The sequence below is a fragment of the Cydia strobilella genome, chromosome 14 (assembly GCF_947568885.1).
Source record: "Cydia strobilella chromosome 14, ilCydStro3.1, whole genome shotgun sequence".
NCBI lineage: Eukaryota > Metazoa > Arthropoda > Insecta > Lepidoptera > Tortricidae > Cydia > Cydia strobilella.
In genome coordinates this window covers 15,363,441-15,389,064 of record NC_086054.1, presented here as the reverse complement: position 1 = coordinate 15,389,064, position 25,624 = coordinate 15,363,441, and the positions used below count along the sequence as shown (strand labels likewise).

At 39.5% G+C, this 25,624-nt stretch overlaps 1 protein-coding gene and 1 long non-coding RNA gene across 2 annotated transcripts in view; one reads left to right on the top strand and one right to left on the bottom strand.

Annotated features, from left to right (window-relative positions):
• Positions 1 to 25,624, bottom strand: part of LOC134747303 (uncharacterized) — a 131,175-nt gene that overhangs the window by 2,665 nt on the left and 102,886 nt on the right. The gene's annotated exons all lie outside the window — the stretch shown is intronic.
• The window catches only part of LOC134747293 (probable cytochrome P450 49a1), a 38,764-nt gene continuing 16,234 nt past the window's right edge, over positions 3,095 to 25,624 (top strand). The window contains exons 1-2 of the mRNA XM_063681916.1: positions 3,095 to 3,212; positions 5,027 to 5,209. Coding sequence (XP_063537986.1) covers positions 3,110 to 3,212; positions 5,027 to 5,209 — 286 coding nt within the window. The 5' untranslated portion in view covers positions 3,095 to 3,109. The remainder of the gene's footprint in view (positions 3,213 to 5,026; positions 5,210 to 25,624) is intronic.

The window sequence follows — 25,624 nt, the reverse complement described above, 5'->3', positions numbered from 1 at the left end:
TCGCTCAACGTATCAACCTAACAATTCAGCGACGAAATGCTGCCAGCTGCCAACGTCTTGGGTATTATATACCACAGGGTGTTATCTAGTTTTAGTTTCGTTTTTATAATTAGTTTTCATAATAATGTTATTTAATATATTTATTTTTGTTAGAATTAATTAAATAATTGATATGTTTTAATGACGAAAATACCAGAACAATCCATCAATATCAGTGGGAATGTCTAGATTCGTTTGTTTTAGAAACATACAAATAATTTTATTTTATTCCACTGACTAGTAATGTCAATAATGAAATGAAAGCATTTATTTCGGACACAAATACATCCATATTGTGTTAGTAATAACTTATATTAGGCGTGTTAGTAGAAAGTATAATTACAATTAGACCCAATTAATTAGATATTAGTAATGACATTAATACCTAATTAATGACGTTAGTTCATTACTAATAAAAGTCATAGAGGTACCGAATAATGCTGAGTACAAAACGGTACAGAGCCAATCTACATCAGCTGTGAAATTCGAGGCACAAATTTGTCTATCTACATAATGTTTAGTCCGCGTATCATATCATCGGGATCTGAACATATATATATATATATATATATATAACTAGCGACCCGCCCGGCTTCGCACGGGTTACACAAAACCTTAATAAATTATATACCTAAACCTTCTATAATCACTATCGATAGGTGAAAACCGCATGAAATTCAGTTCATTAGTTTTTGAGTTTATCGCGAACATACATACACACAAACAGACAGACGCGACGGGGGACTTTGTTTTATAAGGTGTAGTAAAATTTGCGACTATATAGATTTGGTCTGGAAAAAATTACCCTGTCATAGAGTCAAGAGCCAAAATATTCTTCACATAGGCCTAGCAACAAGCACTTTTAAATTGTACCGTGACATAATGGTACCGTGTCACGTAAATACTATAATTTGCGAGATACCACCCATCAAGTTATCTCTCATCTCATCACGTTACACAATAACACACGCGAACAATCTAAGATAGTCCACGGCCAATTCTTACATTTATTCTGCAAACTTTATCCTCTGTTTTATCCCTAAATAGTTTTATTCGTGACTGTTAAACCTTGCGACTGCTTTTTTACCCAATTGTCTGGATTGTAGTGAAAATCTTTTTGTTTTTTTATGAAGTCCATGTTGTATTACTAATTTAACTTATTATGGATGACTTAACCACCTAAATACAAATATTGCAAATATTTTATATTATACTAATTTTCATCTTAGCTTCATCACTAATATTTCAAAATACTCAAAAAAATTTTTTTTGGGAAATGTTAAATATAAAGAAAACGGACGTTAAAAGTGTACTACAACTTATACTTCTAATATATATATTAATTATACAATAATTAATATATATACTTAGGTAATAAATGTAATAAATTCAATATACGCGATATAATACGTTTTCATAGTTTTATTTCATGAAGTAATCGCGGTATCCAAAGACAAAAAATATTAATAAATAAATAATTATATAAAAAATAAAAAAGGAAAAAATATAGTACAATCAAGCTGTTCTTGGCTGTTCGTGTTTCAGCGCTTTTTCTTATCGGACCTATTAGGAATCAAAACATTTTTTCTACTTTTCGCAAAAAAAATCTTTTTAGCCGACTATCCTCTTAAAGAGACGCGTAAAAAAGTAAATTCTACGTGTAGGCAAGTCGGCTTTCCTCACGCGAGCAAAATGAGCATTACGAAAGCGAAAGTCGATTGTAAGATTGTAACAACAGTTTAATAAGTAACGTACCCGCCCCGGCTTCGAACGGGTAGTTCAACTAATTTACACAAAACCTTTACACATTATAGATATAAACCTTCCTCTTGAATCACTCTGTCTATTGGAAAAAACCGCATAAAAATCCGTTGCGTAGTTTTAAAGATAGGGACAGACATACAGACAGCGGAAGGGACTGTTTTATACTACGTAGTGATGATAATATGTGCATCGCGTAGCATTAAATATTTCAATATTAAATATTTAATTAGGTTACTGGTGTTGTTGTTACTAACATAAGGGATTAGTTATAACTAACAAAATGGACCATATGTTTTTTTGAAATAAAGATTTTTGATCGAAATGTTATGGCATGTGTCCGTACCTACCTCTTAGCAATGACCCAGTCTTATAGATAATGTCCACCCAAATTTACATTTAAAATAGCAGTTACACAGTCTGTGCTAACAAAATCGCTGCAGAGTTGTCTTGGTCTAACTTTTATAAGAGGTTTTGCTGATTTTAAATATTGGAAAGCGCATAAAAACTACCTTGTATTTTCATAAAACTAACATTATTGATTCATAAAATTATTGAAGTTCTATTATTGAGTTATTATTATTAATTTAAAATAATTGAATTAAAAGCATACGAATATAATTCTTTCGTGTATTTTCGGATTTCATGACTTCTGTAATTTATTTATTTTTATGAATAACTATTTAATTTATGTATAAAACCTAATTGAGTCCAGTGAACTTTAGCAATTCTATGTACTCGTTACGACACTTACGACTAAAGGATGACTCACGTTAGACCGGGCCGTGTCCAGACCGAAGCTTCCGGCGCTTACTTTTCTATGACATGACAGGTGATCACGTGATGCCCTCCATAGAAAACGAAGCGCCGGAAGCTCCGGCCCGGACACGTCCCGGTCTACCGTGAGTCGTCCTTAAGGCTATAATATGCATGGACTTAGGCTAGTTTAATTAAATTTGTATGCTAGTTTGTAGGCACAATGTGGAGATCCTATGTACTTACATATTGTAAATAGTTTTAAGACCTCTTTGTAACCCATATTGACAAATAAATTATCAAATTAAATTCATATTAAATTTAACGCTGGTATAGACATACACATCCAATTTTAAAAATATTTAAGAGAGGAATATTAACGCCAGGAAATTACAGGGAACAAAAGATATGGCGCGCCGCGCGAAACTTGCGACGAATGATATGGGCGTTTTACCTCAATAACTCTGAATATATGAAGTACGAGTATTCAAGTATCTCAAAGTATCTCAAGTATTCAAAAATCTCATTGTTGTTACCAGGTTATTAGCTGAAGATGAGGAGTCAGATTCGCTTAGCACAGTGGCCTGTCAAGAGCTACTGCCGGCAGGTCACCACCAGCGCCAGGCACCGACAAGCGGCTGATGGACCTTTGGACAGTACGTATAATATTATTATTCAGAGCCCACTGTGTTCCACTGCTGGGCAAAAGCCTCCCCCCTCTCCTGCCACTCGTCTCTGTTTATTGCTATATCTGTCCAGCCTCTCAAAAAGGAGTCCACGTTATCCCGCCATCGCCGACGAGGTCTGCCAGGTCCCCGGTTAGACTCGTGGGGCTGGGGCTCCCACTCCGTGGTTAACTTGGCCCACAAGTCGTCCGGCATTCGGCAGACATGACCAGCCCAGTCCCATTTCAACTTAGCCGCTTTCCGAGCTGCGTCTATTATTTGAGTACGTATAATACCTAAGTAGATATTAATGTTTTAGTCACAAACAAGTTAAGGATGACTCACGTTAGACCGGGCCGTGTCCGGGCCAGAGCTTCCGGCGCTTACTTTTCTATGACATGACAGGTGATCACGTGATGCTTTCCATAGAAAACGAAGCGCCGGAAGCTCCGGCCCGGACACGGCCCGGTCTAACGTGAGTCATCCTTTAGTCTCTCATAGATCCGGCATTTGTCACAACGGGGTATATATTTCAGACAGCACAAGGTAACTAAAGTGTAAAACAACCCAACTATAATCCAAAAAATAAGTCCAAAATCTCCCAACTATTGGCACAGGGCGGACATGGTATACATCAAAGTTCACTTGCTTTTCTATGTGTGGAGGCACGTCTGTACACGCGTCATGCATCATTGTGTGAGTAAAGGATGACTCAAGTTAGACCGGGCCGTGTCCGCGCTGGAGCTTCCGGCGCTTACTTTTCTATGACATGACAGGTGATCACGTGATGCCTTCCATAGAAAACGAAGCTCCAGTAGCTCCGGTCCGGACACGGCCCGGTCTAACGTGAGTCATCCTTAAGTTGCTTAAAAACAGTACTGAGCGGTCGGCAAAAGGTCGTCAATCCGCTGTCGCGGGGCGAGGTAATTCGAATCGGGGCGGGGCGGTGCGTGGCCGTTCCATATGATAATACTATTACTTATTCTGTGTCATTGGTCAAATAACTACTCTAATGTATTCGTGTATGGGGTAATTATTATTTGAATGCGTGCAGCTCTAAAACAAAATATTTTCATATACCTATAATGGAAGGAAAAACTAAGACAAACCGAAAAGCCTTAGAAGTAATAGTTTGCAACTATTCCTACATACTCATACACATACCCACATACGAGTACGTTATGTCACTGTTTTATAGAGCATGGAAACAATGGCGTGTTTAAACAAGTAATTAGATAACTTAGTACCTGTGCTTTAATAGGTACATATATGGCTTTATCATATCCTGGTTCCATACGTAGTTTTGCTAACAAGATTGTGTTAGTTAAATTATACTAATGAGTATGTTAGAATTCAATGAATCAGTATTCGCATGACAGAACTAAATGATAATTTTTAGTTTTTTTATTAGCAGATGTGTTGAGGCGTAAGTAATTATACATAGTTGTTTTTTGTTGACTTTGTTTATTGAAGTGCATATGTATGTAATAATGTCATTAGCATACATACGAGGGGAAACCGAAAGTTTTTAGAATAGAGGAAAGTAAAGTAGTTAAGTCGCCACTTTATTTTCATGCGTGCTAATTAACTCTTTCTCATGCGTACAAATTTTCAGTAGGATACGAACACCCTGAAACGCACTTGGCTCATTCTCCTAAAGCCCTTTTTGTACAGCGGTTTAAGGTTATCATACGTTTGTTTATACACACCTAATACAAGCATATTAGCTTACTTTGGGGCTAGGTCGACTTACCCAAGATTGTCCCCAAATATTTAATTTTTTATAAAACCAAACTTTTCTCTAGGTGCCAAACTACCACCCCGCTCATGCCCAGTCCAAGGCCACCGTGCCCGGTCCACGCACGCGGCCCTGGACACTTCAGTGTTCGAAACGGTGACCCCTTCGTCCATCAGACCGTGGGAGGAGGTTCCTGGACCTAAACCTCTACCGCTGGTTGGGAATACTTGGAGATTCGCGCCCTATATTGGTAAGTTTATAATGACTTCCGTAGGATGCTTTTTGTGGTGGATTTTTGTGCTGTGACCGGTATAGGTAGGTATTAATTTTACACGGCAATTTTCATGTTTCTTAAAACACGAGTGACGAATGTGTAGAGGGTAATGTACAAGAAGAAGACGAGAAAAGTATTTACAATATTATTTACATAAGTATTTACATAACATTACACTAAATTGCAATTTATTTTCAACAATTTAAATAACGTTTCTTCTTAGGCAGATCTAATAGAAGTATATATTATTCGTTGCCTAGTCACGGCGAGGGCGCATCGCGCAGGCGCGCGGACTTAGGCGCGTAAGGTAGCGGTTGTAGAGTGGCAAGCCGAGCAGGCCGCCACATGTTCCCCCTGGCCAGACCGTGACTACGGTCGATACCTAGCGGGGAACCTCACAAGTCTTCCACTCCTCGTCTGCTTCTCTTTGTTAGCATCACTGTTAATGCTGTTATCCGTCTCAGGGGATTGCGGCGACACTTCCTGCATGACAAATGCCGGCTTGAGTCTGTCGACCGAAACGTTGTTCATCTTGCCCTTAATGTCTATAGAGTAGTATTTCGACTGTCGCTTAATGACTCTATATGGGCCTTCGTACGGTGGTTCAAGAGAGCTGCGGACTCGGTCGACTCGAAGAAACACGTGGGAACATGATTCTAAGTCCCGTGGGATGTAAAATGGTGATGATGATATATGCCAAGATGCTGGTCTGGGCGTAAGCTTAGCCATTTGTGAGCGTAACCGTGTGGCGTACTCGGTGATATCTGCCACTTTGTAGTCTGGTAGAGGTGACAGGAACTGGCCGGGTAAACGAAGCGTCTCGCCATAGACGAGCTCTGCCGGGGTAGTCTGTAAATCTTCCTTTACGGCGCTTCGAATACCAAGCAGGATGAGGGGAAGAGCTTCAGTCCAAGTCGATGGAGATGAGTGACACATGATGGCGGATTTGAGCTGACGGTGCAGCCTCTCGATGATGCCGTTGGCGGCTGGATGGTAACTAGTGGTGCGGAGGTGGTGAGCACCAACCATTGAGGTCAGCGCCTTGAAGAGATGACTCTCAAACTGACGCCCACGGTCTGTGGTCACCCGCAGTGGACATCCGAATCTGGCAAACCAGCCAGATACCAGGGCAGAGGCGCAAGATTCGGCAGTGATGTCTTTGAGTGGGAATACCTCAGGCCATCGGGTGAATCTATCGATGACGGTGAGGCAGTATCTGTAATCAGAAGACGGGGTAAGAGGCCCTACGAGGTCGAGATGAATATGAGCGAACCTCGAGGATGGAGTGGTGAAAGTGGAAAGTGGTGAAATGGTATGGCGAGTGATTTTGGTCTGCTGGCATCTCAAGCACTGTTTGGCCCACTCTCTACAGTCTCGGCGAATCCCTGGCCATACAAATTTTTCAGAGACCAGTCGCGCGGTAGCTGAGCATCCTGGATGATGAAGTTGGTGTAGCTGGTCGAAGACTTGTTTCCGGAACTCTGAAGTGACATATGGACGAGGTTGTCCAGTAGAAGTGTCACAGAAGACAGGTAAGGTACTGCCAAGTGCAGGCAACTTCTGCAGTTTGAGTGAGGAGCCGTGGAGGATCAGGTCTTGCAGCTCTGGATCGGCTTCCTGAGATCGTGCAAGCACCTGGTAGTCGATAGGGACGGCGATTTTCTCGACGCGAGACAAGGCGTCAGCGACAACGTTGAGAGTTCCAGGTAAGAATCTTAAGTCTGTTGTAAATTGCGAGATAAAGTCCAGGTATCTAAATTGCCTTGGCGAGCATTTATCTCGGTTAGTGGAGAAAGCAAAGGTAAGTGGCTTGTGATCTGTATACACTATAAAGTCTCTAGCTTCGACCATATGCCTGAAGTATCTGATGGCTTCGTACACAGCCAGGAGTTCTCGGTCGTACGGGCTGTACTTCGTCTGTGGCTTGGTAAGCTTGTGCGAGTAAAATGCCAAGGGTTGCCAGGTTTCGTCTACAAGCTGTTGAAGTACTCCACCGATAGAAGTGTCAGAAGCGTCACTGAAGATCGCTAGTTGAGCAGAAGGATCCGGATGAGCTAGGAGTGTTGCTTTCGACAGCGAAGACTTGCAGTCTTCGAAAGCCTGTAGCAATTCAGGAGTCATATTCACTGGATGTGATCCTTTGACCTTGGGTCCTGACAGAATGGAGTGAAGCGGTGCCTGAAGTTGTGCAGCGTTGGGTACAAATCTGCGGTAGAAGTTTATCATACCCAGGAATCTTCTGAGTTCCTTGACTGTTTTAGGGACGGCGTACTCCTGGATAGCTTGTACCTTAGCTTCCAAGGGCTTGGTACCTGAAGCTGTCACATGATAACCAAGAAAAGTGACTTCGGATTGGCCAAACAAGCACTTGGAGATGTTGATCCATACGCCGTACTGTGTCAAACGCTGAAACAGTTGACGGAGATGACTTTTGTGTTGTTCCAGTGAAGATGAGAAAATCAGGATATCGTCTAAGTAACCATAACAGAAGTCTAGACCGAGCAGAACCTCATCAATAAACCTCTGGAAGGTCTGCGCCGCGTTCCTTAGTCCAAAATTCATGAATGGGAACTCAAATAATCCAAATGGAGTGATAATCGCGGTTTTGGGTATGTCATCAGGATTCACGGCTATCTGATTGTAAGCCTTGACCAGGTCAATGGTTGAGAAGATGGTGCATCCGGACAGTTGGTGAGAAAAGTCGTGAATGTGACGAATGGGGTATCGGTCAGGGATCGTTCTGGCGTTCAGTGCCCTATAATCACCGCAGGGTCTCCAGGAATGATCTTTCTTTTTCACCAAGTGAAGTGCACTGGCCCAAGGACTTTCTGACCGACGGGCTATACCGGATGCCAACATATCCTCGAACTCCTTTCTGGCAGCTTTCAGACGCATCGGATCAAGGCGGCGAGGTTTGCAGGATACTGGCGGTCCGGAAGTGGTCTTGATGAAGTGCAAGGTGTTATGCTTCGATGGAGAGTGCCTACCTGGAGGTCTAGTGATAGCGGGATATTCGCGTAAGATTTCATGGAATTCTGTTTCACCGGTCACGATTTTAATGGCAGCAATATTATCGGACGACTTGTAGGGTATTGCGGCTACCGATAATGATGTCAGATTATCTATCAGTCGACGGTTTCGGCAGTCTACCAGTAGGTCGTAATAAATAAGAAAGTCGACTCCTATAATCGGTTTTGACACGTCGGCTATAGTAAAGTTCCATGGGAACGCTCTTCGTAGACCCAAGTTGATAGTTAGTTGTATTGGTCCATAGGTACGTATGACGGAATTGTTGGCTGCAACTAGTTCGAATTTTGATTGTGGGCGAGGCGTCTTGACAGCCGACCGGGGGAAAACACATAAATCAGATCCTGTGTCAACGAGGTATCTTATTTTCGAAGTCCGGTCGGTGATGAATAGACGGCCAGATTTTAAGGTAGGGCAGTCGCTGGCCGCTAGTTCCGACCGCCCGGGGAGTTTCCCGAGTCGAAACTGCAGGGCTTACTACATTTGTGTGCTTTTTGCCCAAAGTTGTAGTGATAAAAGCAGTGCGGATGGTTAGGCGGCGGCTGCGGCATCCTAGGTCGAGAGCGGCTGTGTCTTCGTGGCTTTGACGAGGAGTGTGAGCGCGAGTGTGAACGACCTCTTTTAAAGTTAGTTGTTAATAAAGCAACTTGCCTTGTAAGCTCGTTGACTTGCTGCGTCAAAGCGTCAGTAGGCGAAACGGGCGCGTGGGAGACAGAACACGCTGGTGCGTAGGTGGTAGCAGCACCAGAAGTAGTCGCCACTTGCGGAGCACGGGGGGTTGAAGGAGCTAGCTCATAAACCCTATCTGCTAAATCGGCGAGCTTATCTAAAGGCTGCTCGGACTGCGACGCAAGTATGGTCTGAACGTTGTGCGGTAAACGGTCGCACCAAATTGTCCGTAGGAGGTCCGAAGTTGCAACGGCGCCGGCCAGGTTCTGTAGATGGCGCAGGAACTGCGACGGGCTACGGTCGCCAAGCTCTTCTTGAACTAGTAGTTGCCGCGTCCGTTTTTCTTGCGACGCGGAGAGACGCTTAATCAATTCCGCCTTGATTTTAGGGTATTTATCGGCAGCGGGAGGGTTAGTGATAACGTCTTTTACCTCCATCGCATACCGCGCCTCCAACTGCCCAGCGACATAATAAAATTTCGTATCGTCGAGCATAATTTTGGATAGATGAAATTGGGCTTCAATCTGGGCGAACCACAGTGCGGGCTCGTCTGCGTTAAATGGAGGCACGCGGACTCCGACCCTACATACCTGCGCCTCCTCGTCTGCGTTCGCAAATTTTTCATGGAGATCTTCAGTAGACATCTTGCGTTAGTCGGTAGTCACCAGTGTAGAGGGTAATGTACAAGAAGAAGACGAGAAAAGTATTTACAATATTATTTACATAAGTATTTACATAACATTACACTAAATTGCAATTTATTTTCAACAATTTAAATAACGTTTCTTCTTAGGCAGATCTAATAGAAGTATATATTATTCGTTGCCTAGTCACGGCGAGGGCGCATCGCGCAGGCGCGCGGACTTAGGCGCGTAAGGTAGCGGTTGTAGAGTGGCAAGCCGAGCAGGCCGCCACAAATGTATAAGGTGTGAATGGGAGTGATACACCAATAAATAGTCGAGTACTAATGAGACTTTGGTTTTATTGTATAAGTACTTAAACACAAATCGTACCTACACTTTTGGTTGAGTAACCTGCTCTGTAGATATTAAATTGTAGTTAGCACTTCCACTCCACTGCGCATTGTTCGGTTTTACCGGTAGTGCTATTAGTTATTCTGTGGTTTTACTATCCTTTATTTGCCTATATGTAATTGTCCTATATGTAATTGTGTAAAATGTTTCTGCTGTCCTTAGCTATACCATAGAGTAACTTATACTAGAGCGGTACTGTCATAGTAAATTTTGTAACCTCAGTAAATTCACTGCCATCTGTCGACACACTTTCAGGGACCGGACAACCCTTTCCGCGATAAAACCCTTTCAATGGGCGACACTTAAACACGGCTAACACATTGAAAGACTTTCCCTTTTGAACTGCAAGCCCATTCATACTCCTACCTTTGACTAACCCTTACCGAAAAGCTAACCAAAAAGGGTTACCCTTATCTTTAAGCGCTTTTTATAAAGGTTTCCCTTTGCGTGAAAGAGACAGGATTAGTATATATCTACGGTAGTGTATGAAAAGGAAAGAAAATACGTGCCTAGTCAAAGAACGCCGCCGTCGCCGCCGACGATCGCTCGGATTCGAAGTAATGTGTGCTTTATGAACAAGGTAGACGACTTAAATTAGCACGCTTATATGCTAAAAGTGAAGCCCTATATAAGGCTAACCCTTATAAGCAATATGCAAGGTGTTGGTGAGCGGATGATAAGGGTTTTCTAAGGGTATTTGGGCTACCGATTACTCAAATGTGTTAGCTTTATATAAGGGTTTTTAAAAGCAAAACAAAGGGTTTCGTCTGGCAAAGGGTATGGTGAGTTAAGCCTTATGCTATAAAACCCCGATAAGGGATAGCGGGCCGGTCCCTGCACACTTTATAACTAAAATTGAAGATTTGTAAAAATACGATAAAATGTATTTAAATATAGATAAATGTTTTTTTTTTTTTTTGCATTGATTATTTTGATGATTTTGACCCATGTTCTTTCACTGATATGCGTTAAAATTGTTAAATAACAAACGAAACCGTCAACACCATCTATACGACTGTAGGCCAAAACTAGTAGCGCCCTCTGAACGAGAATCAAAATTTCTTGATTTTCGAGGCACGTTTTTTCCTTAGGAGTTACGGAGTTATATCTATCTTTGGCTATACAAATACGGCGGTGGCAGAATAACAGCGTCCCATGCTGGAAGTGTTTAGGGCCGCTGTGTCCCGAAGCCTTTTAGCACAGACATTAGCTGAGCCACTTTCCCTTTCAATTAGTTTGTAAGCATTATCGTGTACTTCAAACTTTCAAACTTTTTGAATAAACGTCTTTTATGATTACAACAGTACACAGAGTGTACAGTCAGTTGACAACAGTCAACAGTGACAGACATTTTTGTACCTTGTAGATTATCGGCTTTAGGTTTCTTCAAAACATTAGTAATGATAGAAATGGCAGCTACCTACTCGTGGAAACCTCATTAAAATGGTAAGAAAGCTAGCTTCTACATTCAAGCACGACTTGTTCTCACGAAGGGTTTCTCGTGTTCTCTAAGATTACTTTAGCTGGTAACATTACCATTCTAGGTAGGTTGGCGACCGGTCTGGCCTAGTGGGCCCTGCCTGTGAATCCGATGGTCCTGGGTTCGAATCCCGATAAGGGCATTTATTTGTGTGAAGAACACAAATATTTGTTTCTGAGTCATGGGTATTTTCTATGTATATAAGTATGTATTTATCTATATAAGTATTAATATCGTCGCCTAGCACCCATAGTACAAGCTTTTTTAATGATTTAATTCGATTTTACGATAGAAAGTTTAACTATTCAGGTAACAACAAAACAACATTCACTAAATCGTAATAATGAGCTCTCCCGATTCAGCTTAAACAACTTGTTACAGCTCTGATCTTATTTTGATACGACCTTGTACATCACTCACGCTGATTGATGCATGCAAAATGAAGTGAAAGTCGTGCGTGAGATGCGCGCCAATCACCAAGACGATCAACAAGGTCGTATCAAAACCATAAGATTTTTTAAAATTAGAAACGTCCTTCTAGCTAGGTGATGAGATTTGATTTTACGATAGAATATTTAACTATTCACATAAAAGTTTCATTAAATCGTTAAAGATAAAATAAAGAAAGTTTATTATTCAAGTAGACATATTGCACTTATGAAGGTCAAATAAAGCTACGCCGGCTGCAATCCTACGCCTCTGCCCGAGAAGATTTAAATCCCCCCTCAATTGTTTTTTTTTTTAATTACAAAAAGGCAAGCATTTGACCGCAATCTCACCTGATGGTAATTTTTTTAAATTATTTTATTTACTTAATAAAATACAGAGTATTCATACAATAATCATAGCCCCGCAAAACTCAATAATGAGTTTGACTGTGGGGTCATCAGTCTCTAGTTACATATGTACTTAACTTAATTTTATAGTAGTGCAATTACTACAAAATATTGAGGTAGTGTATTTTTAACATAGATTTAAATTTAGACTTCTTATTTTCACATCTTATGGCTTCGGGCAAACTATTAAGCAAATATGGTATTCTTTTCCTAAGGGTTCTATCCCCGTAGTAGTTATTAATTCTAGGAACGCATAGTTTGCCTGAAGTCACAGCCTTTGTGATGTAAGTGTGATTATGGATCATGGTTACCTAAAAGATGTCTATTCACTCTCGATTTAAAAAGATCCAAGTTAAGGATGACTCACGTTAGACCGGGCCGTGTCCGGGCCGGAGCTTCCGGCGCTTACTTTTCTATGACATGACAGGTGATGACGTGATGCTTTCCATAGAAAACGAAGCGCCGGAAGCTCCGGCCCGGACACGGCCCGGTCTAACGTGAGTCATACTTTATAGTGAACTGGGAATAGATTATTAAAAAAGATTGGTATGGTTATAGTGTAGCGATATTATGGCCAAGTTACTGGATACCTTAAGCTGATGTTCGGATATCAATAGCACTGGCAAAACTATTTTGTCGTCGTTGTTGCCTGCAGTTTTTGACCCATCTGTGATACAAAGACAATAGTTCCCATCAAAGATAGATATAACTCCGTAATAAATGGATACAGTCTAAGGAAAAAACGTGCCTCGAAAATCAAGAAAATTTGATTCTCGTTCAGAGGGCGCTACTAGTTTTGGCCTACAGTCGTATAGATGGCGTTGACGGTTTCGTTTGTTATTTAACAATTTTAACGCATATCAGTGAAAGAACATGGGTCAAAATCATAAAAATAATTAATGCAAATAAAAAAATCATTTATCTATATTTAAATAAATTCTATCGTATTTTTATAAATCTTCATTTTTAGTTTTAAAGTGTGTCGACAGATGGCAGTGAATTTACTGGGGTTACAAAATTTACTATGACAGTACCGCTCTAGTATAAGTTACTCTATGTATGCAGCCACATGACATCAACTAATGATCAAATTAGCGCGAAATAAAAACCGTTGCATTTGTTATTCTAAGTACGATGACACTTGACGATCGGCATACAAAATACAAGTACCGTTACAAAATAATCCGGCCAAGGTCGCTGTTACCACAGATGTTATTGTCATGACATGTGGTTACCGTGATTGGCAAGACGTGGACCCAGTTGAACATTTGAAGAGATTAACAGCCTCCCGGTAAAAGAAAGTCAGGCCGCCCACTGGAAAGATGGGCTGAAGAACTAAGAAAGTTTGCCAGCGATGACTGGGTAACAATAGCCCAAGATAGGGAAATGTGGAGTAAAATGGAGGAGGCCTTTACTCGTCAAAAGGTCCTTAATAATAAAAATAATTAAATTATCGTATAAAATTTCTACAGACTTAAACATGCATGTTAAATAATTTGATAATATTTAATTTAATTTATTAATGTATTACTATTATCATAGAGTAACTTATACTAGAGCGGTACTGTCATAGTAAATTTTGTAACCACAGTAAATTCACTGCCATCTGTCGACACACTTTAAAACTAAAAATGAAGATTTATAAAAATACGATAAAATGTATTTAAATATGGATAAATGTTTTTTTTTTATTTTCATTAATTATTTTTATGATTTTGACCCATGTTCTTTCACTGATATGCGTTAAAATTGTTAAATAACAAACGAAACCGTCAACGCCATCTATACGACAGTAGGCCAAAGCTAGTAGCGCCCTCTGATCGAGAATCAAATTTTCTTGATTTTCGAGGCACGTTTTTTCTTTAGACTGTATCCATCTATTACGGAGTTATATCTATCTTTGCTATTATTATGTTTTGAATTTAATAATGAAATATAAATATGCGTATAATTATTAAGGAATTAAATGGCTTAAATAAATAAATAAACGGCCTCCAAACCTAGGCAGTAGGTAACCCTGCCTACGAAGCAGGAAGTCTTCGGTTCAAATCGGTTTATGGCCTTTGTGTGTTCATCATAGGTAAATATGTATTCAACTCAACTTCGTTTCGTTTTTTAACTTCGTCCCTTGAATTTTAAGAACCCTTATTATGTACCAGTTGCATAAAATACTATATCGGTACGGTCCAGTCCTTCAGCAACTATTTTATTCAATCGTTTGGCTACTTTATAAGTCTAATTACGGACCATATCCCGGTCGATATAAGTCAAGTGATAGTCTTATTTACCCCGGTGATACTTTCTTACCCTACTTTACCTTAATATGTATACCTAATTGTTGCTTGTAACAGCGAATATTTAGGACTGCTTACCAAGTTTCTTTTGGTATAGACTGCAGGTATATAATAGGTAGCGTGTTTGCTAACGGATTTCAATCAATATTCATATCCATTTTATCAGGCATTTCAACATTGCCCAGTACCTATGTAATACTAGCTTTTGCCCGCGACTTCGTCTGCGTGGAATCAGTAACAGCAGTCTAACGCCTTGACAATAAACAATGAGACGCCTCAGGCAAATAGAATGCGTGTTCAGATATTTTACAACTGTACAACAACTGTACTAGTACAGTCGCCATCAGATATATCGGAGCGGTCGAGGTGCTCAAAAATATCTGAACACGCGCTCTAACGCCTTGACAATAGAGGCGTGTTCAGATATTTGCGAGTGCCTCGGCCGCTCCGATATATCTGATGGCGATTGTATATACAACTGTACTAGTACTTCATAAGTTCCCATTAGGTACCCGAGGCCACATAAACCGCGATTTCTGAAAGGAAGCAAGAATGTTGCAAATGGTTGCCTACATGTGCGTTCAGTCGTTACCGTAAAGGAAGTCTGTATTTCCGACTATGGCTTATTGTGGCCGGAGGGCAATTCTGATTTTACGATTTGTTAAAATTACGTGGCGCTAATCATAGACGGTTGTCAAGTCTAACAAGCCCATTATGGATGGTATAGAAAGGATGCCAATCTCTTATGGCAGAATTGTTGAAAAAGTGACCGCTTTCAGCTTTAAATAATAGTTCCTAATCTCTCCGGTGGCGCTAGTTAGGCTCTGGGACATGAGTATAACATGAACCATATAAGGCAACAAATAACCCGACCAAATTACGTAGGTTGTTTTTGGTAGTATTTCGGTGTATGGTGGCGCCGCCTAATTACTGTTTTTTGATAGACACTTTTCATACATAGAGACTTGGCTCCTTTATATAGTCTCCATGAAGCCCATGATAATGGTTTTGGCGTTATCCGTCATGTTGACATTTGTGTTTGTTAGTAATAACCATGGAGCCTATATAAAGGAGCCAAATCTCTATGTATGAAAAGTGTCCATCAAAAAACAGTAATTAGGCGGCGCCACCATACACCGAAATACTACCAAAACAACCTACGTAATTTGGTCGGGTTATTTGTTGCCTTATATGGTTCATGTTATACTCATGTCCCAGAGCCTAACTAGCGCCACCGGAGAGATTAGGAACTATTATTTAAAGCTGAAAGCGATCACTTTTTCAACAATTCTGCCATAAGAGATTGGCATCCTTTCTATACCATCCATAGTAATAACTGTTTATAATTTGACACAAACTAACGTACAATTGTTTCATGAGAAAATTGACAGTTTAAAATTAAATCCTATTAATAAATATATAGAACTCGTTTTTTAATGACAAACAAGTTTTTACTTCTGCGTCTGCCCTAGCAATGCTTAGCTATAAGGGCCGATACAGACTGACTGCACCGTTCGTCCCGTCCGGGCCGTCTGTAACGGCCCTAAGTCAAGGCACAACATAAAACATAAACGGTGACCTTAACTTAAACTTCCTGACTTCTAAATAATGGCTGAACTTAAGGCCATTTTAAATTCGCAATCTAATGAGAGGCTCAAAGAGGGCCAAAACTGACAAATTAGGCAAGTACATAACATTGAAAACATTTTATAGGCCTCGTGTTGATGACGAAATATATTAAACTGAGGCTTAAGATAAAATGCAAACAAGATGACACTGGAGGTTTTATAAACCTTGTTTTGTATCAAAACTTATTTTATTTTATCTATCTTTGTCTGGCGGCTTTCGTTTCCCCGATGATGTTCGGCTCGGACACCAGATCTTCAATCTCCTGGTTCTTGCGGAGTCTCCAGGTTCCATCCTCTCGACGTGTGGGTCCCAATATCTCCGATGGCTCGGGCACGTAGTCCGGATGGGGGAAGATCGCGCAGTTTGGAGGGCGTACTCTGGAGTACCAAGTGGCCGAAGACCGTCTGGACGCCCTAGGTACCGCTGGAGAGACGAAGTGCAGAAAGACCTCAGCGAACTCGGCGCCGTCGACTGGACAGAAACGGCTTTGGACAGAGTAGCATGGCGGTCTTTGGTGTCGGAGGCCAAGATCCACTTCGGGTCGTCGCGCCACACCAGTAGTAGTAGTAGTATTTTATCTATGTCATCCTTTGGATCATAGTTACTTAAGAAAAAACCGGCCAAGGGCGAGTCGGACTCGCGTTCCAAGGGTTCTACATTACACAATTTAAGCAATGTAGTTTTTTTATGTGAAACGTGAGTGAAATGTCTTTAAAAAACCCGTAGGAGTCGGATCAAAAACTAAGTAATTAAGTCCGACTCACGCTTGACTGCACATTTCTAATAGGTTTTCCTGTGATCGATAAGTAAAGATCTATTTTGTCAATTTTATTTTAAATTTTACCCTTTTTTTGATTTTTTTACTTTTTTTTTTCAATTTCGGAGTTAAAGGGAATGGTCCTTGCCTATTTTCTTGACTTCTCCACTATTTATTTTAAAATTAGTTTAATTTAGTTTATTGTTTAATATTTATAGGTTAGGTACTGCAACAGGTACTTTAAAATAATCTTATTGATATGTGAACATCATAATATTGCTTGTTTAATTTAATATTTATGTTTAATTCATCACTTATGCCTAATTATTTTGCTAATCGTATAAATGAGCCTATTTCAAAGGCCCACCAAGAAAGAGGCGCGGCAGGGATTCCCAAATGGCGAATTGTGAGGTCATTGTGTATCTACAAAGTACCAAAACCCGTTTTGAATTGGATTTCATCTAACCATGGGCTCATAGCATAGGCCTAGGCGTATATGGTATAGACCGTAAGTTTATTCACAGTATTATTATAATTCTACGGTCGTTGTTTTTGCAATTTGCACACTTAAATTAAATTGCATTAATATTGTATTAATATTAAACATACTGTTTCTGTTTGTTTGGAAGTTTGTTACTAATGGGTTTGTATAAACTTTCGCACATACATACAGTTTATCCCAGATTTTGTTTTCAAAGTTCGAAATGAAATAGACGTTCACATAAAGTTTAAATTACGTTTTGGTTCGGGTGACATGCTATGCTACGTTCTAAGCATAAGTACCCGTACCACACGAGTCACTGACAGTGTCAAAACGTCTACGTAATTTACTTTCTATACATCTCGCTCGCACTAATATGCGAGTACGAGCGAGATGCATAGAAAGTAAGTTACGTTCTCGATAGCGTTTATGACAGTGCCAAACTCACGTAGAAAAATATTCACAGAAGTATAAGCATGAGGCTTTTTATCAGGTACTTAAGGTATGTGGTAAAATTACAATACAATTTAATTGGTGACAATCATTATTATACTCATAAAACCCGACACTAATTATAGTTCTTTCAAAAACAAAAACTTGATTGTTACGTCCATGGAGACTATATAAAGGAGCCAAATCTCTATGTATGAAAAGTGTCCATTAAAAAACAGTAATTAGGCGGCGCCACCATACACCGAAATACTACCAAAAACAACCTACGTAATTTGGTCGGGTTATTTGTTGCCTTATATGGCTTATGTCCCAGAGCCTAACTAGCGCCACCGGAGAGATTAGGAACTATTATTTAAAGCTGAAAGCAGTCACTTTTGCAACAATTCTGCCATAAGAGATGTGCATCCTTTCTATACCATCCATAGTTACGTCTTTTATCAGACTGTCAAAGAATATTTGTACCTTAAGCTCTGTGCAGTTAGGCATTCGTGAATTAATTTTGACCTCCAAATTTGAGTAGGCTTAAACATCAAGTAATATAATCTGTGCCATCTCTATTCCGTTTACCGCTATTCGACTTTGGTATAAGCCTAAAGATAATATCACCGTTTTGATATCAGATCTCTATGATGTCGCGGCTTCTCAACTTTTTTAAAGCCTGACCAGTAATATATGATCACGCGCCATGTTGCGGAATTTCATTGGAACTAAAAAAATTTCATACTATACTGAACTGTCACCGCATACATGAGAATAACAGCGCCCTCTTGACAATGATCATATGGTCGGGCTTTAGCAACTTAGTAAAAAGAAAATTAAGATGACATACTGTGAGATTCAATTAAACCGTCTGATCATGGAGACTATATAAAGGAGCCAAATCTCTATATATGAAAAGTGTCCATCAAAAACAGTAATTAGGCGGCGCCACCATGCACCGAAATACTACCAAAAACAACCTACGTAATTTGGTCGGGTTATTTGTTGCCTTATATGGCTTATGTCCCAGGTCCCAGAGCCTAACTAGCGCCACCGGAGAGATTAGGAACTATTATTTAAAGCTGAAAGCAGTCACTTTTGCAACAATTCTGCCATAAGAGATGTGCATCCTTTCTATACCATCCATAGTTACGTCTTTTATCCGACTGTCAAAGAATATTTGTACCTTAAGCTCTGTGCAGTTAGGCATTCGTGAATTAATTTTGACCTCCAAATTTGAGTAGGCTTAAACGTCAAGTAATATAATCTGTGCCATCTCTATTCCGTTTACCGCTATTCGACTTTGGTATAAGCCTAAAGATAATATCACCGTTTTGATATCAGATCTCTATGAAGTCGCGGCTTCTCAACTTTTTTAAAGCCTGACCAGTAATATATGATCACGCGCCATGTTGCGGAATTTCATTGGAACTAAATTTTTTTCATACTATACTGAACTGTCACCGCATACATGAGAATAACAGCGCCCTCTTGACAATGATCATATGGTCGGATTTAGCAACTTAGTAAAAAGAAAATTAAGATGACATACTGTGAGATTCAATTAAACCGTCTGATCATGGAGACTATATAAAGGACCCAAATCTCTATGTATGAAAAGTGTCCATCAAAAAACAGTAATTAGGCGGCGCCACCATACACCGAAATACTACCAAAAACAACCTACGTAATTTGGTCGGGTTATTTGTTGCCTTATATGGCTTATGTCCCAGAGCCTAACTAGCGCCACCGGAGAGATTAGGAACTATTATTTAAAGCTGAAAGCAGTCACTTTTGCAACAATTCTGCCATAAGAGATGTGCATCCTTTCTATACCATCCATAGTTACGTCTTTTATTCGACTGTTAAAGAATATTTGTACCTTAAGCTCTGTGCAGTTAGGCATTCGTGAATTAATTTTGACCTCCAAATTTGAGTAGGCTTAAACGTCAAGTAATATAATCTGTGCCATCTCTATTCCGTTTACCGCTATTCGACTTTGGTATAAGCCTAAAGATAACATCACCGTTTTGATATCCGATCTCTATGAAGTCGCGGCTTCTCAACTTTTTTAAAGCCTGACCAGTAATATATGATCGCGCCATGTTGCGGAATTTCATTGGAACTAAATTTTTCATACTATACTGAACTGTCACCGCATACATGAGAATAACAGCGCCCTCTTGACAATGATCATATGGTCGGGCTTTAGCAACTTAGTAAAAAGAAAATTAAGATGACATACTGTGAGATTCAATTAAACCGTCTGATATACGTCTGATGATAAAGCTCGAAAGGCGAGACATTACTAAAACGATAAAATAACATTGAGTAACAAGCGTATAATCGTATAATAAAGAGTCAAACATATATTATAATCATAATCATTTATTTGCACATAAAAAGGGTTTTACATAGATATTATAAAAGGTACATAGCCCATAGGCCTTTTTAGCTGATTCTGGCAGCATGCAAATGGCCGGTCCTTATTTCAATTCAATTTCAATTTTATATATTTCGCTTGAACATACACAGTTTTTATGGTTACATGTCATTGGGAAGTTATAGGTACATATTGTAGCTATTAAGTGTAGGTACATACATATATGGTCTACCACAATATGGCATGCAAAATCTTAGACTGAAAATAATAATCTAAATAAACTAATTACAATTAAAATGCCAAGTTATCAAAATATTCATTCAGATTATAAAATGGTCTTATTAGTAGAAATGATTTGATTATACATTAAATATAATAAAGAGCAGGCGACGTTTTGAGAAAGAAATTTACTTAAATGAAACTCATTTTAATTTTAAGAACCGTATGAAAAAGTAAGAGAGCGTGCTGTTATTTTACATAATTATAATTTTTACGGATCTTTCTTTAAGTACCTAGTAAGGATTTTAGAAACTCGTGCCACGTAAAATATGTAATTAAAACATGACCTAAATTTGTTTTAATGTCGCATTTGCATACAATAGAGAAGCTGTATTTGACATGTTAAACCGTGTAGAATACGTGCATAAATATTGCTCTCTTCAACAAAACTTCCGTGAGACACAGACATATTAAACACTAGCTTTTGCCCGCGACTTAATCTGCGTGGACTTAGTAACCCCAGCTAGAGTAAGAATAGCGCCTGGAGAAAATCTTATAGCAATTATTCAATTTGAGCATATTATGCAGTATGCACACAAATTAGCAGACACTTCATTAATTATCTCAATTCCATCCCGCTTTTTACTTTCTTAAGGGATGATTTTCGGGATAAAAACTATCCTATGTCCTTCTCAGGGACTCAACCTATCTCTATGCCAAATTTCATCTAAATCGATTCAGCGGTTTAAGCGTGACTTCACTTTCGCATTTATAATATTAGTATGGATTAGTATGGATTAATAACGCAGACGCGCCGGTCCGTCACCGTCAACGCAAGCTCCTGATGACGCTACTCGGTACGGAGTGAAACATGTCGAGCGTTTTTCGACTTAAAATACGTGAGTGACCCGTTATTAATGTTTAATATTGCTCTCTTCAACTCAAACCTGGTTTTAGGTTACCTACATTTTATTGTAAGTTTGGTATTAATAATTTTTATGGTTTTAATGAAAATTCCACTTTTGTGTAATCGCCTGACCGCCTGCAAGACGTTTAAAAGATTTTCGCCCTGAAGGTGGTTCACCGCGAATGTCCCTAATAGTACCTAAATACTTACTTAACGCTGGTTTTATTAAAACTTATGTTCAGTTCGTCACTTAAGGCTTTTGTTCCGAATCATTACCATACGCTCATTTTTGGGGTTCCGTTCCCAAAGGGTAAAAACGGGGACCCTATTACTAAGACTCCGCTGTCCGTCCGTCTGTGCGTCTGTCACCAGGCGTCATGTGTCATGAACCGTGATAGCTAGTTGAAATTTTCACTTGAGATGTATTTCTGTTGCCGCTATAACAACAAATACTAAAAAGTACGGAACCCTCGGTGGTCCGACTCGCATTTGTCCGGTTTTTAGGCAAGCAGACGAATCGCCTGTTACCGTCGTCCACCTGCAACACGAGAGGGGTTGCAAGTACATTGCCGGTGTTTAGGATGGGAGTACGCTCTTTTCTTGAAGGTTCAAAGGTTGTTCACGTTCCGTTCGCGGTTCATGCCACAGTTTAGTTATGTACATAAGCGTTGGTGGCCTAGCGATAAGGGCGTGTGACTTTCAATCCAGAGGATTAACAACAAATACCTACTAAAAACAGAATAAAATAATTATTTAAGTGACGCAAAATAATCACGTTTGTTGTATGGGAATACAACAAACGTGATTATTTTGCCGTTTTTTGCGTAATGGTACGGAACCTGTACAACTTGTATAGTAAAGGTAGTGTACCAATGTCCCGCTAGATGGCGCTGTTCCCTCCGCGTTGTTCTGTACATCGCGGTGTTAAGATTTTTCTTAGATTGTATAAGTAGTCTGTCATGTTTTTGTTTACCAACCTCAATAAACCACCTATTTCGGATGAACAGTTTTGTTTGATTTGTTCATGGTCCTTCGAGCCGGATTCCGGCAGGAATAGTAGTGGAAACGTTTTTGCGTAAATAAAAATAAACAATTCGTCAATTGGACGAATTGTTTAACGCGCACCTATGGGCAGTGGATTGCTGTTCGGGGCGATTTCAGCAAGTACGTGAGGAGCGTACGACTGCATCCAGGCTGCCGACAGAGGGCGCCTTGGAAGGAAGCCTACAACAGCGAGCGAGCAATCTACATCCGTGACGTCACGGAAGGATATGGTGCAAACGTGAACAGCCAGGTGACAAAATCAATGGTCAAACAACTGTGAGTACTTTTACAATTGTTAAAGAAATAACAACCTTTAATCCAGTGTCATAAGGTTCAGTGTTTTCATAGTGGTCAAGTAGTAAAAAGGTGTTGTGCAAATTTGAGCCTTGTGTCTAAGAATTGGAAAACTTTAAAAAATTAATCATCGAATCGAGAATCAAGTCAATTTGAACTTTAAGTGCATTAGCTTATTAACTTAGAATAATTTAGTTTAAGGAAATTAGTTCCGACGGGGAACCTATGCCCGATTTCTGGTAGAAATTAAATCTTAAAAACACTTGTAAAATTCTAAAAACTTATCCTATACACTTGTAAAATTTTAAAACTTTATTCTATAGACTTAGAAAAATTCCATCCGAAAAAACACTTGTAAAATTTTAAAAACTTATTCTATACACTTGTACAATTTTAAAACTTTATTCTATAGACTTAGAAGAATTCCATCCGGTAAACACTTGTAAAATTTTTAGGTTTATTCTATAGACATTAGGTCCTATAAACACTTGTAAAATTTTGTTAACGCATTATAGGAACTTAGAAAGTTAGTGTCATATTACGCTGGATACTTATTCAATTTTAGAATTTTGATTAGAAATACATTTACATAGAACCCATACAACATGGAAGCCTTGATTGCAAGCCAAGAGGATATAAATAAGCGTATGAATAAAGCTCGAACGAATTACAAAAAATCTCCGAAAGAGCGTATAACAGTAAAGTATATAGAAGTTAGGATAGAAACTTTGGATGAATTGTGGACGGAATTTCTGTTGGGTCACAAAAGATTAATGGAAAATCATCACAAAGAAATAAAGTCGTCAACTTATGTTCAGAGCGATATGTATGATATCACTCAGGAATTGTATGTAGAGTTTAAGACTGAGTTAAAATCAGTTGCTGAAACTTTGGTCACTGACCATATTCAAGAACAATCCATGCAATTCCCAGGTACATCACCCGCTGTGTTAAAAAACAACTCAGTGAAATTACCAAAAATTGTTATTCCGACCTTTTCGGGCAAATATACAGAATGGACTACTTTCCGTGATTTATTTGAGTCCCTTATTCACAATAATGAGTCCATAGACAATGTACAAAAAATGCACTATTTAAAAGGGTATTTGTCTGGAGAGGCGGAACAATTGCTTCGTCAAATTCCGATATCTAATTCCAATTATAACAAATGTTGGGAATGCTTAAAACAAAGATATAACAATAAAAGATTCATGTGTCAAACTATTTTAAAACGCTTTTTATCTCAAAAAAACGCAACTTGTGAGTCAGCAAATTTCTTAAAGGAATTAATTGATACTAGTTCAGACTGTCTACATGCTCTAAAAAATATAGGCATAGACGTCAATGCTTGGGACGCCATAGTGATTCATTTGCTCACTCTCAAGTTAGACCCAGAAACAAGAAAGCAGTGGGAGTTGACTGCATCAATGCAAACCACAGAGGAGACCTTACCGACCTTTGAGCAATTCAAAGATTTTATAACAAATCGATTTAGAGCTTTAGAGTTTATGGAAACCAAGAAAACTGTTAATCATAACCCCACCCCTATAACTTATAAGGCACGCGCCTTGCATGTAGCTCAAGGCAGTCAATGCCCGTTTTGTTCAGAATCTCACAAAATAATATTCTGTAAACAATTCGTCAAGCAAGACGTAGACTCACGACGCGAGTTTGTCCAAACCAAGGGTTTATGTTTTAACTGTTTAGGCGGAATCCATTCAGCGAAGGTATGCCAGAATCCCACACCATGTAGAGTTTGTAAACGCCGCCACCACTCATTACTTCATCCCAAAAATGGTCCTGGTGCCAGTGTTTCTTCCGACGAGGTAGCTGAAGGTACAACTAATGTTGGTACAATGGAAGACATGGAAGAATTAACTGACTCAGAACCAACAGATATTACGACTTGTTTTTCTTCGGGTGATCAGGGTCAAGTACTGTTAGCCACTGCAGTTGTTGGAGCCCAGTCGAGGAACAATGAATATTATCCCGTGCGAGCAATGATAGATCCATGTTCTCAAGCTTCATTTATTACGGAGGCAACGGCTCAATATCTGGGACTGAAACGTATCCCAGTCCGCAGTAACATATTTGGTCTGGGAGGACAAAAGAATGCAACACCAAGGTCGAGGGTGATACTAAATTTGCAATCATTGATCCTGAAGAAAGGCTTTCAGTAAAGGCATATGTACTGAGTACAATTACTACTATTATGCCAGCCAAGAAAGTGGTAGATTTGGGCTCAATAGACGTCACAGGATTACCACTGGCTGATCCAAATTATCACACGCCTAACAAAATTGACGTCTTGTTAGGTGCAGTAGTTTACAGCCAGATTGTTTCGGGAGAAATAAGGAAAAACAAAGAAAAAACTCTTGTAGCCCAAGCAACGTCGTTGGGTTGGATTATAATGGGAGCGACTGGATCCAAACAAAATGTATCCAATGTATCTGTGTTCCATACTTACCTTGTTGGAGATGATCTGCTTAAGAAATTCTGGGAATTAGAGTCTGATGTGTCTATGGTCAAAGGTCACGACCTGTGGACAGAAGAAGAGAAAAGATGCGAGGAAATATTTGCAGCTTCTACTTCTAGAGATGATACGGGAAGATATGTTGTAAAGCTCCCGTTTGCTGACGACGACCCTGGCTGCAAATATGGCGAAGCTAGAGATGTAGCAGAAAAAAGATTTTATACACTGGAAAAGAGATTAAATAAAAACCCGGAACTTCTATCACAATATAAAAATGTAATAGATGAATACTTACAATTAGGACATATGGAGAAAGTACCTGAAAAAGAGAAAAATAAAATAGACGCTGTATACTTACCCCACCACGCTGTGGTGAAAAAGGAGAGAGAAACAACCAAGGTTAGGGTTGTTTTTGACGCTTCCTGCAAAGGA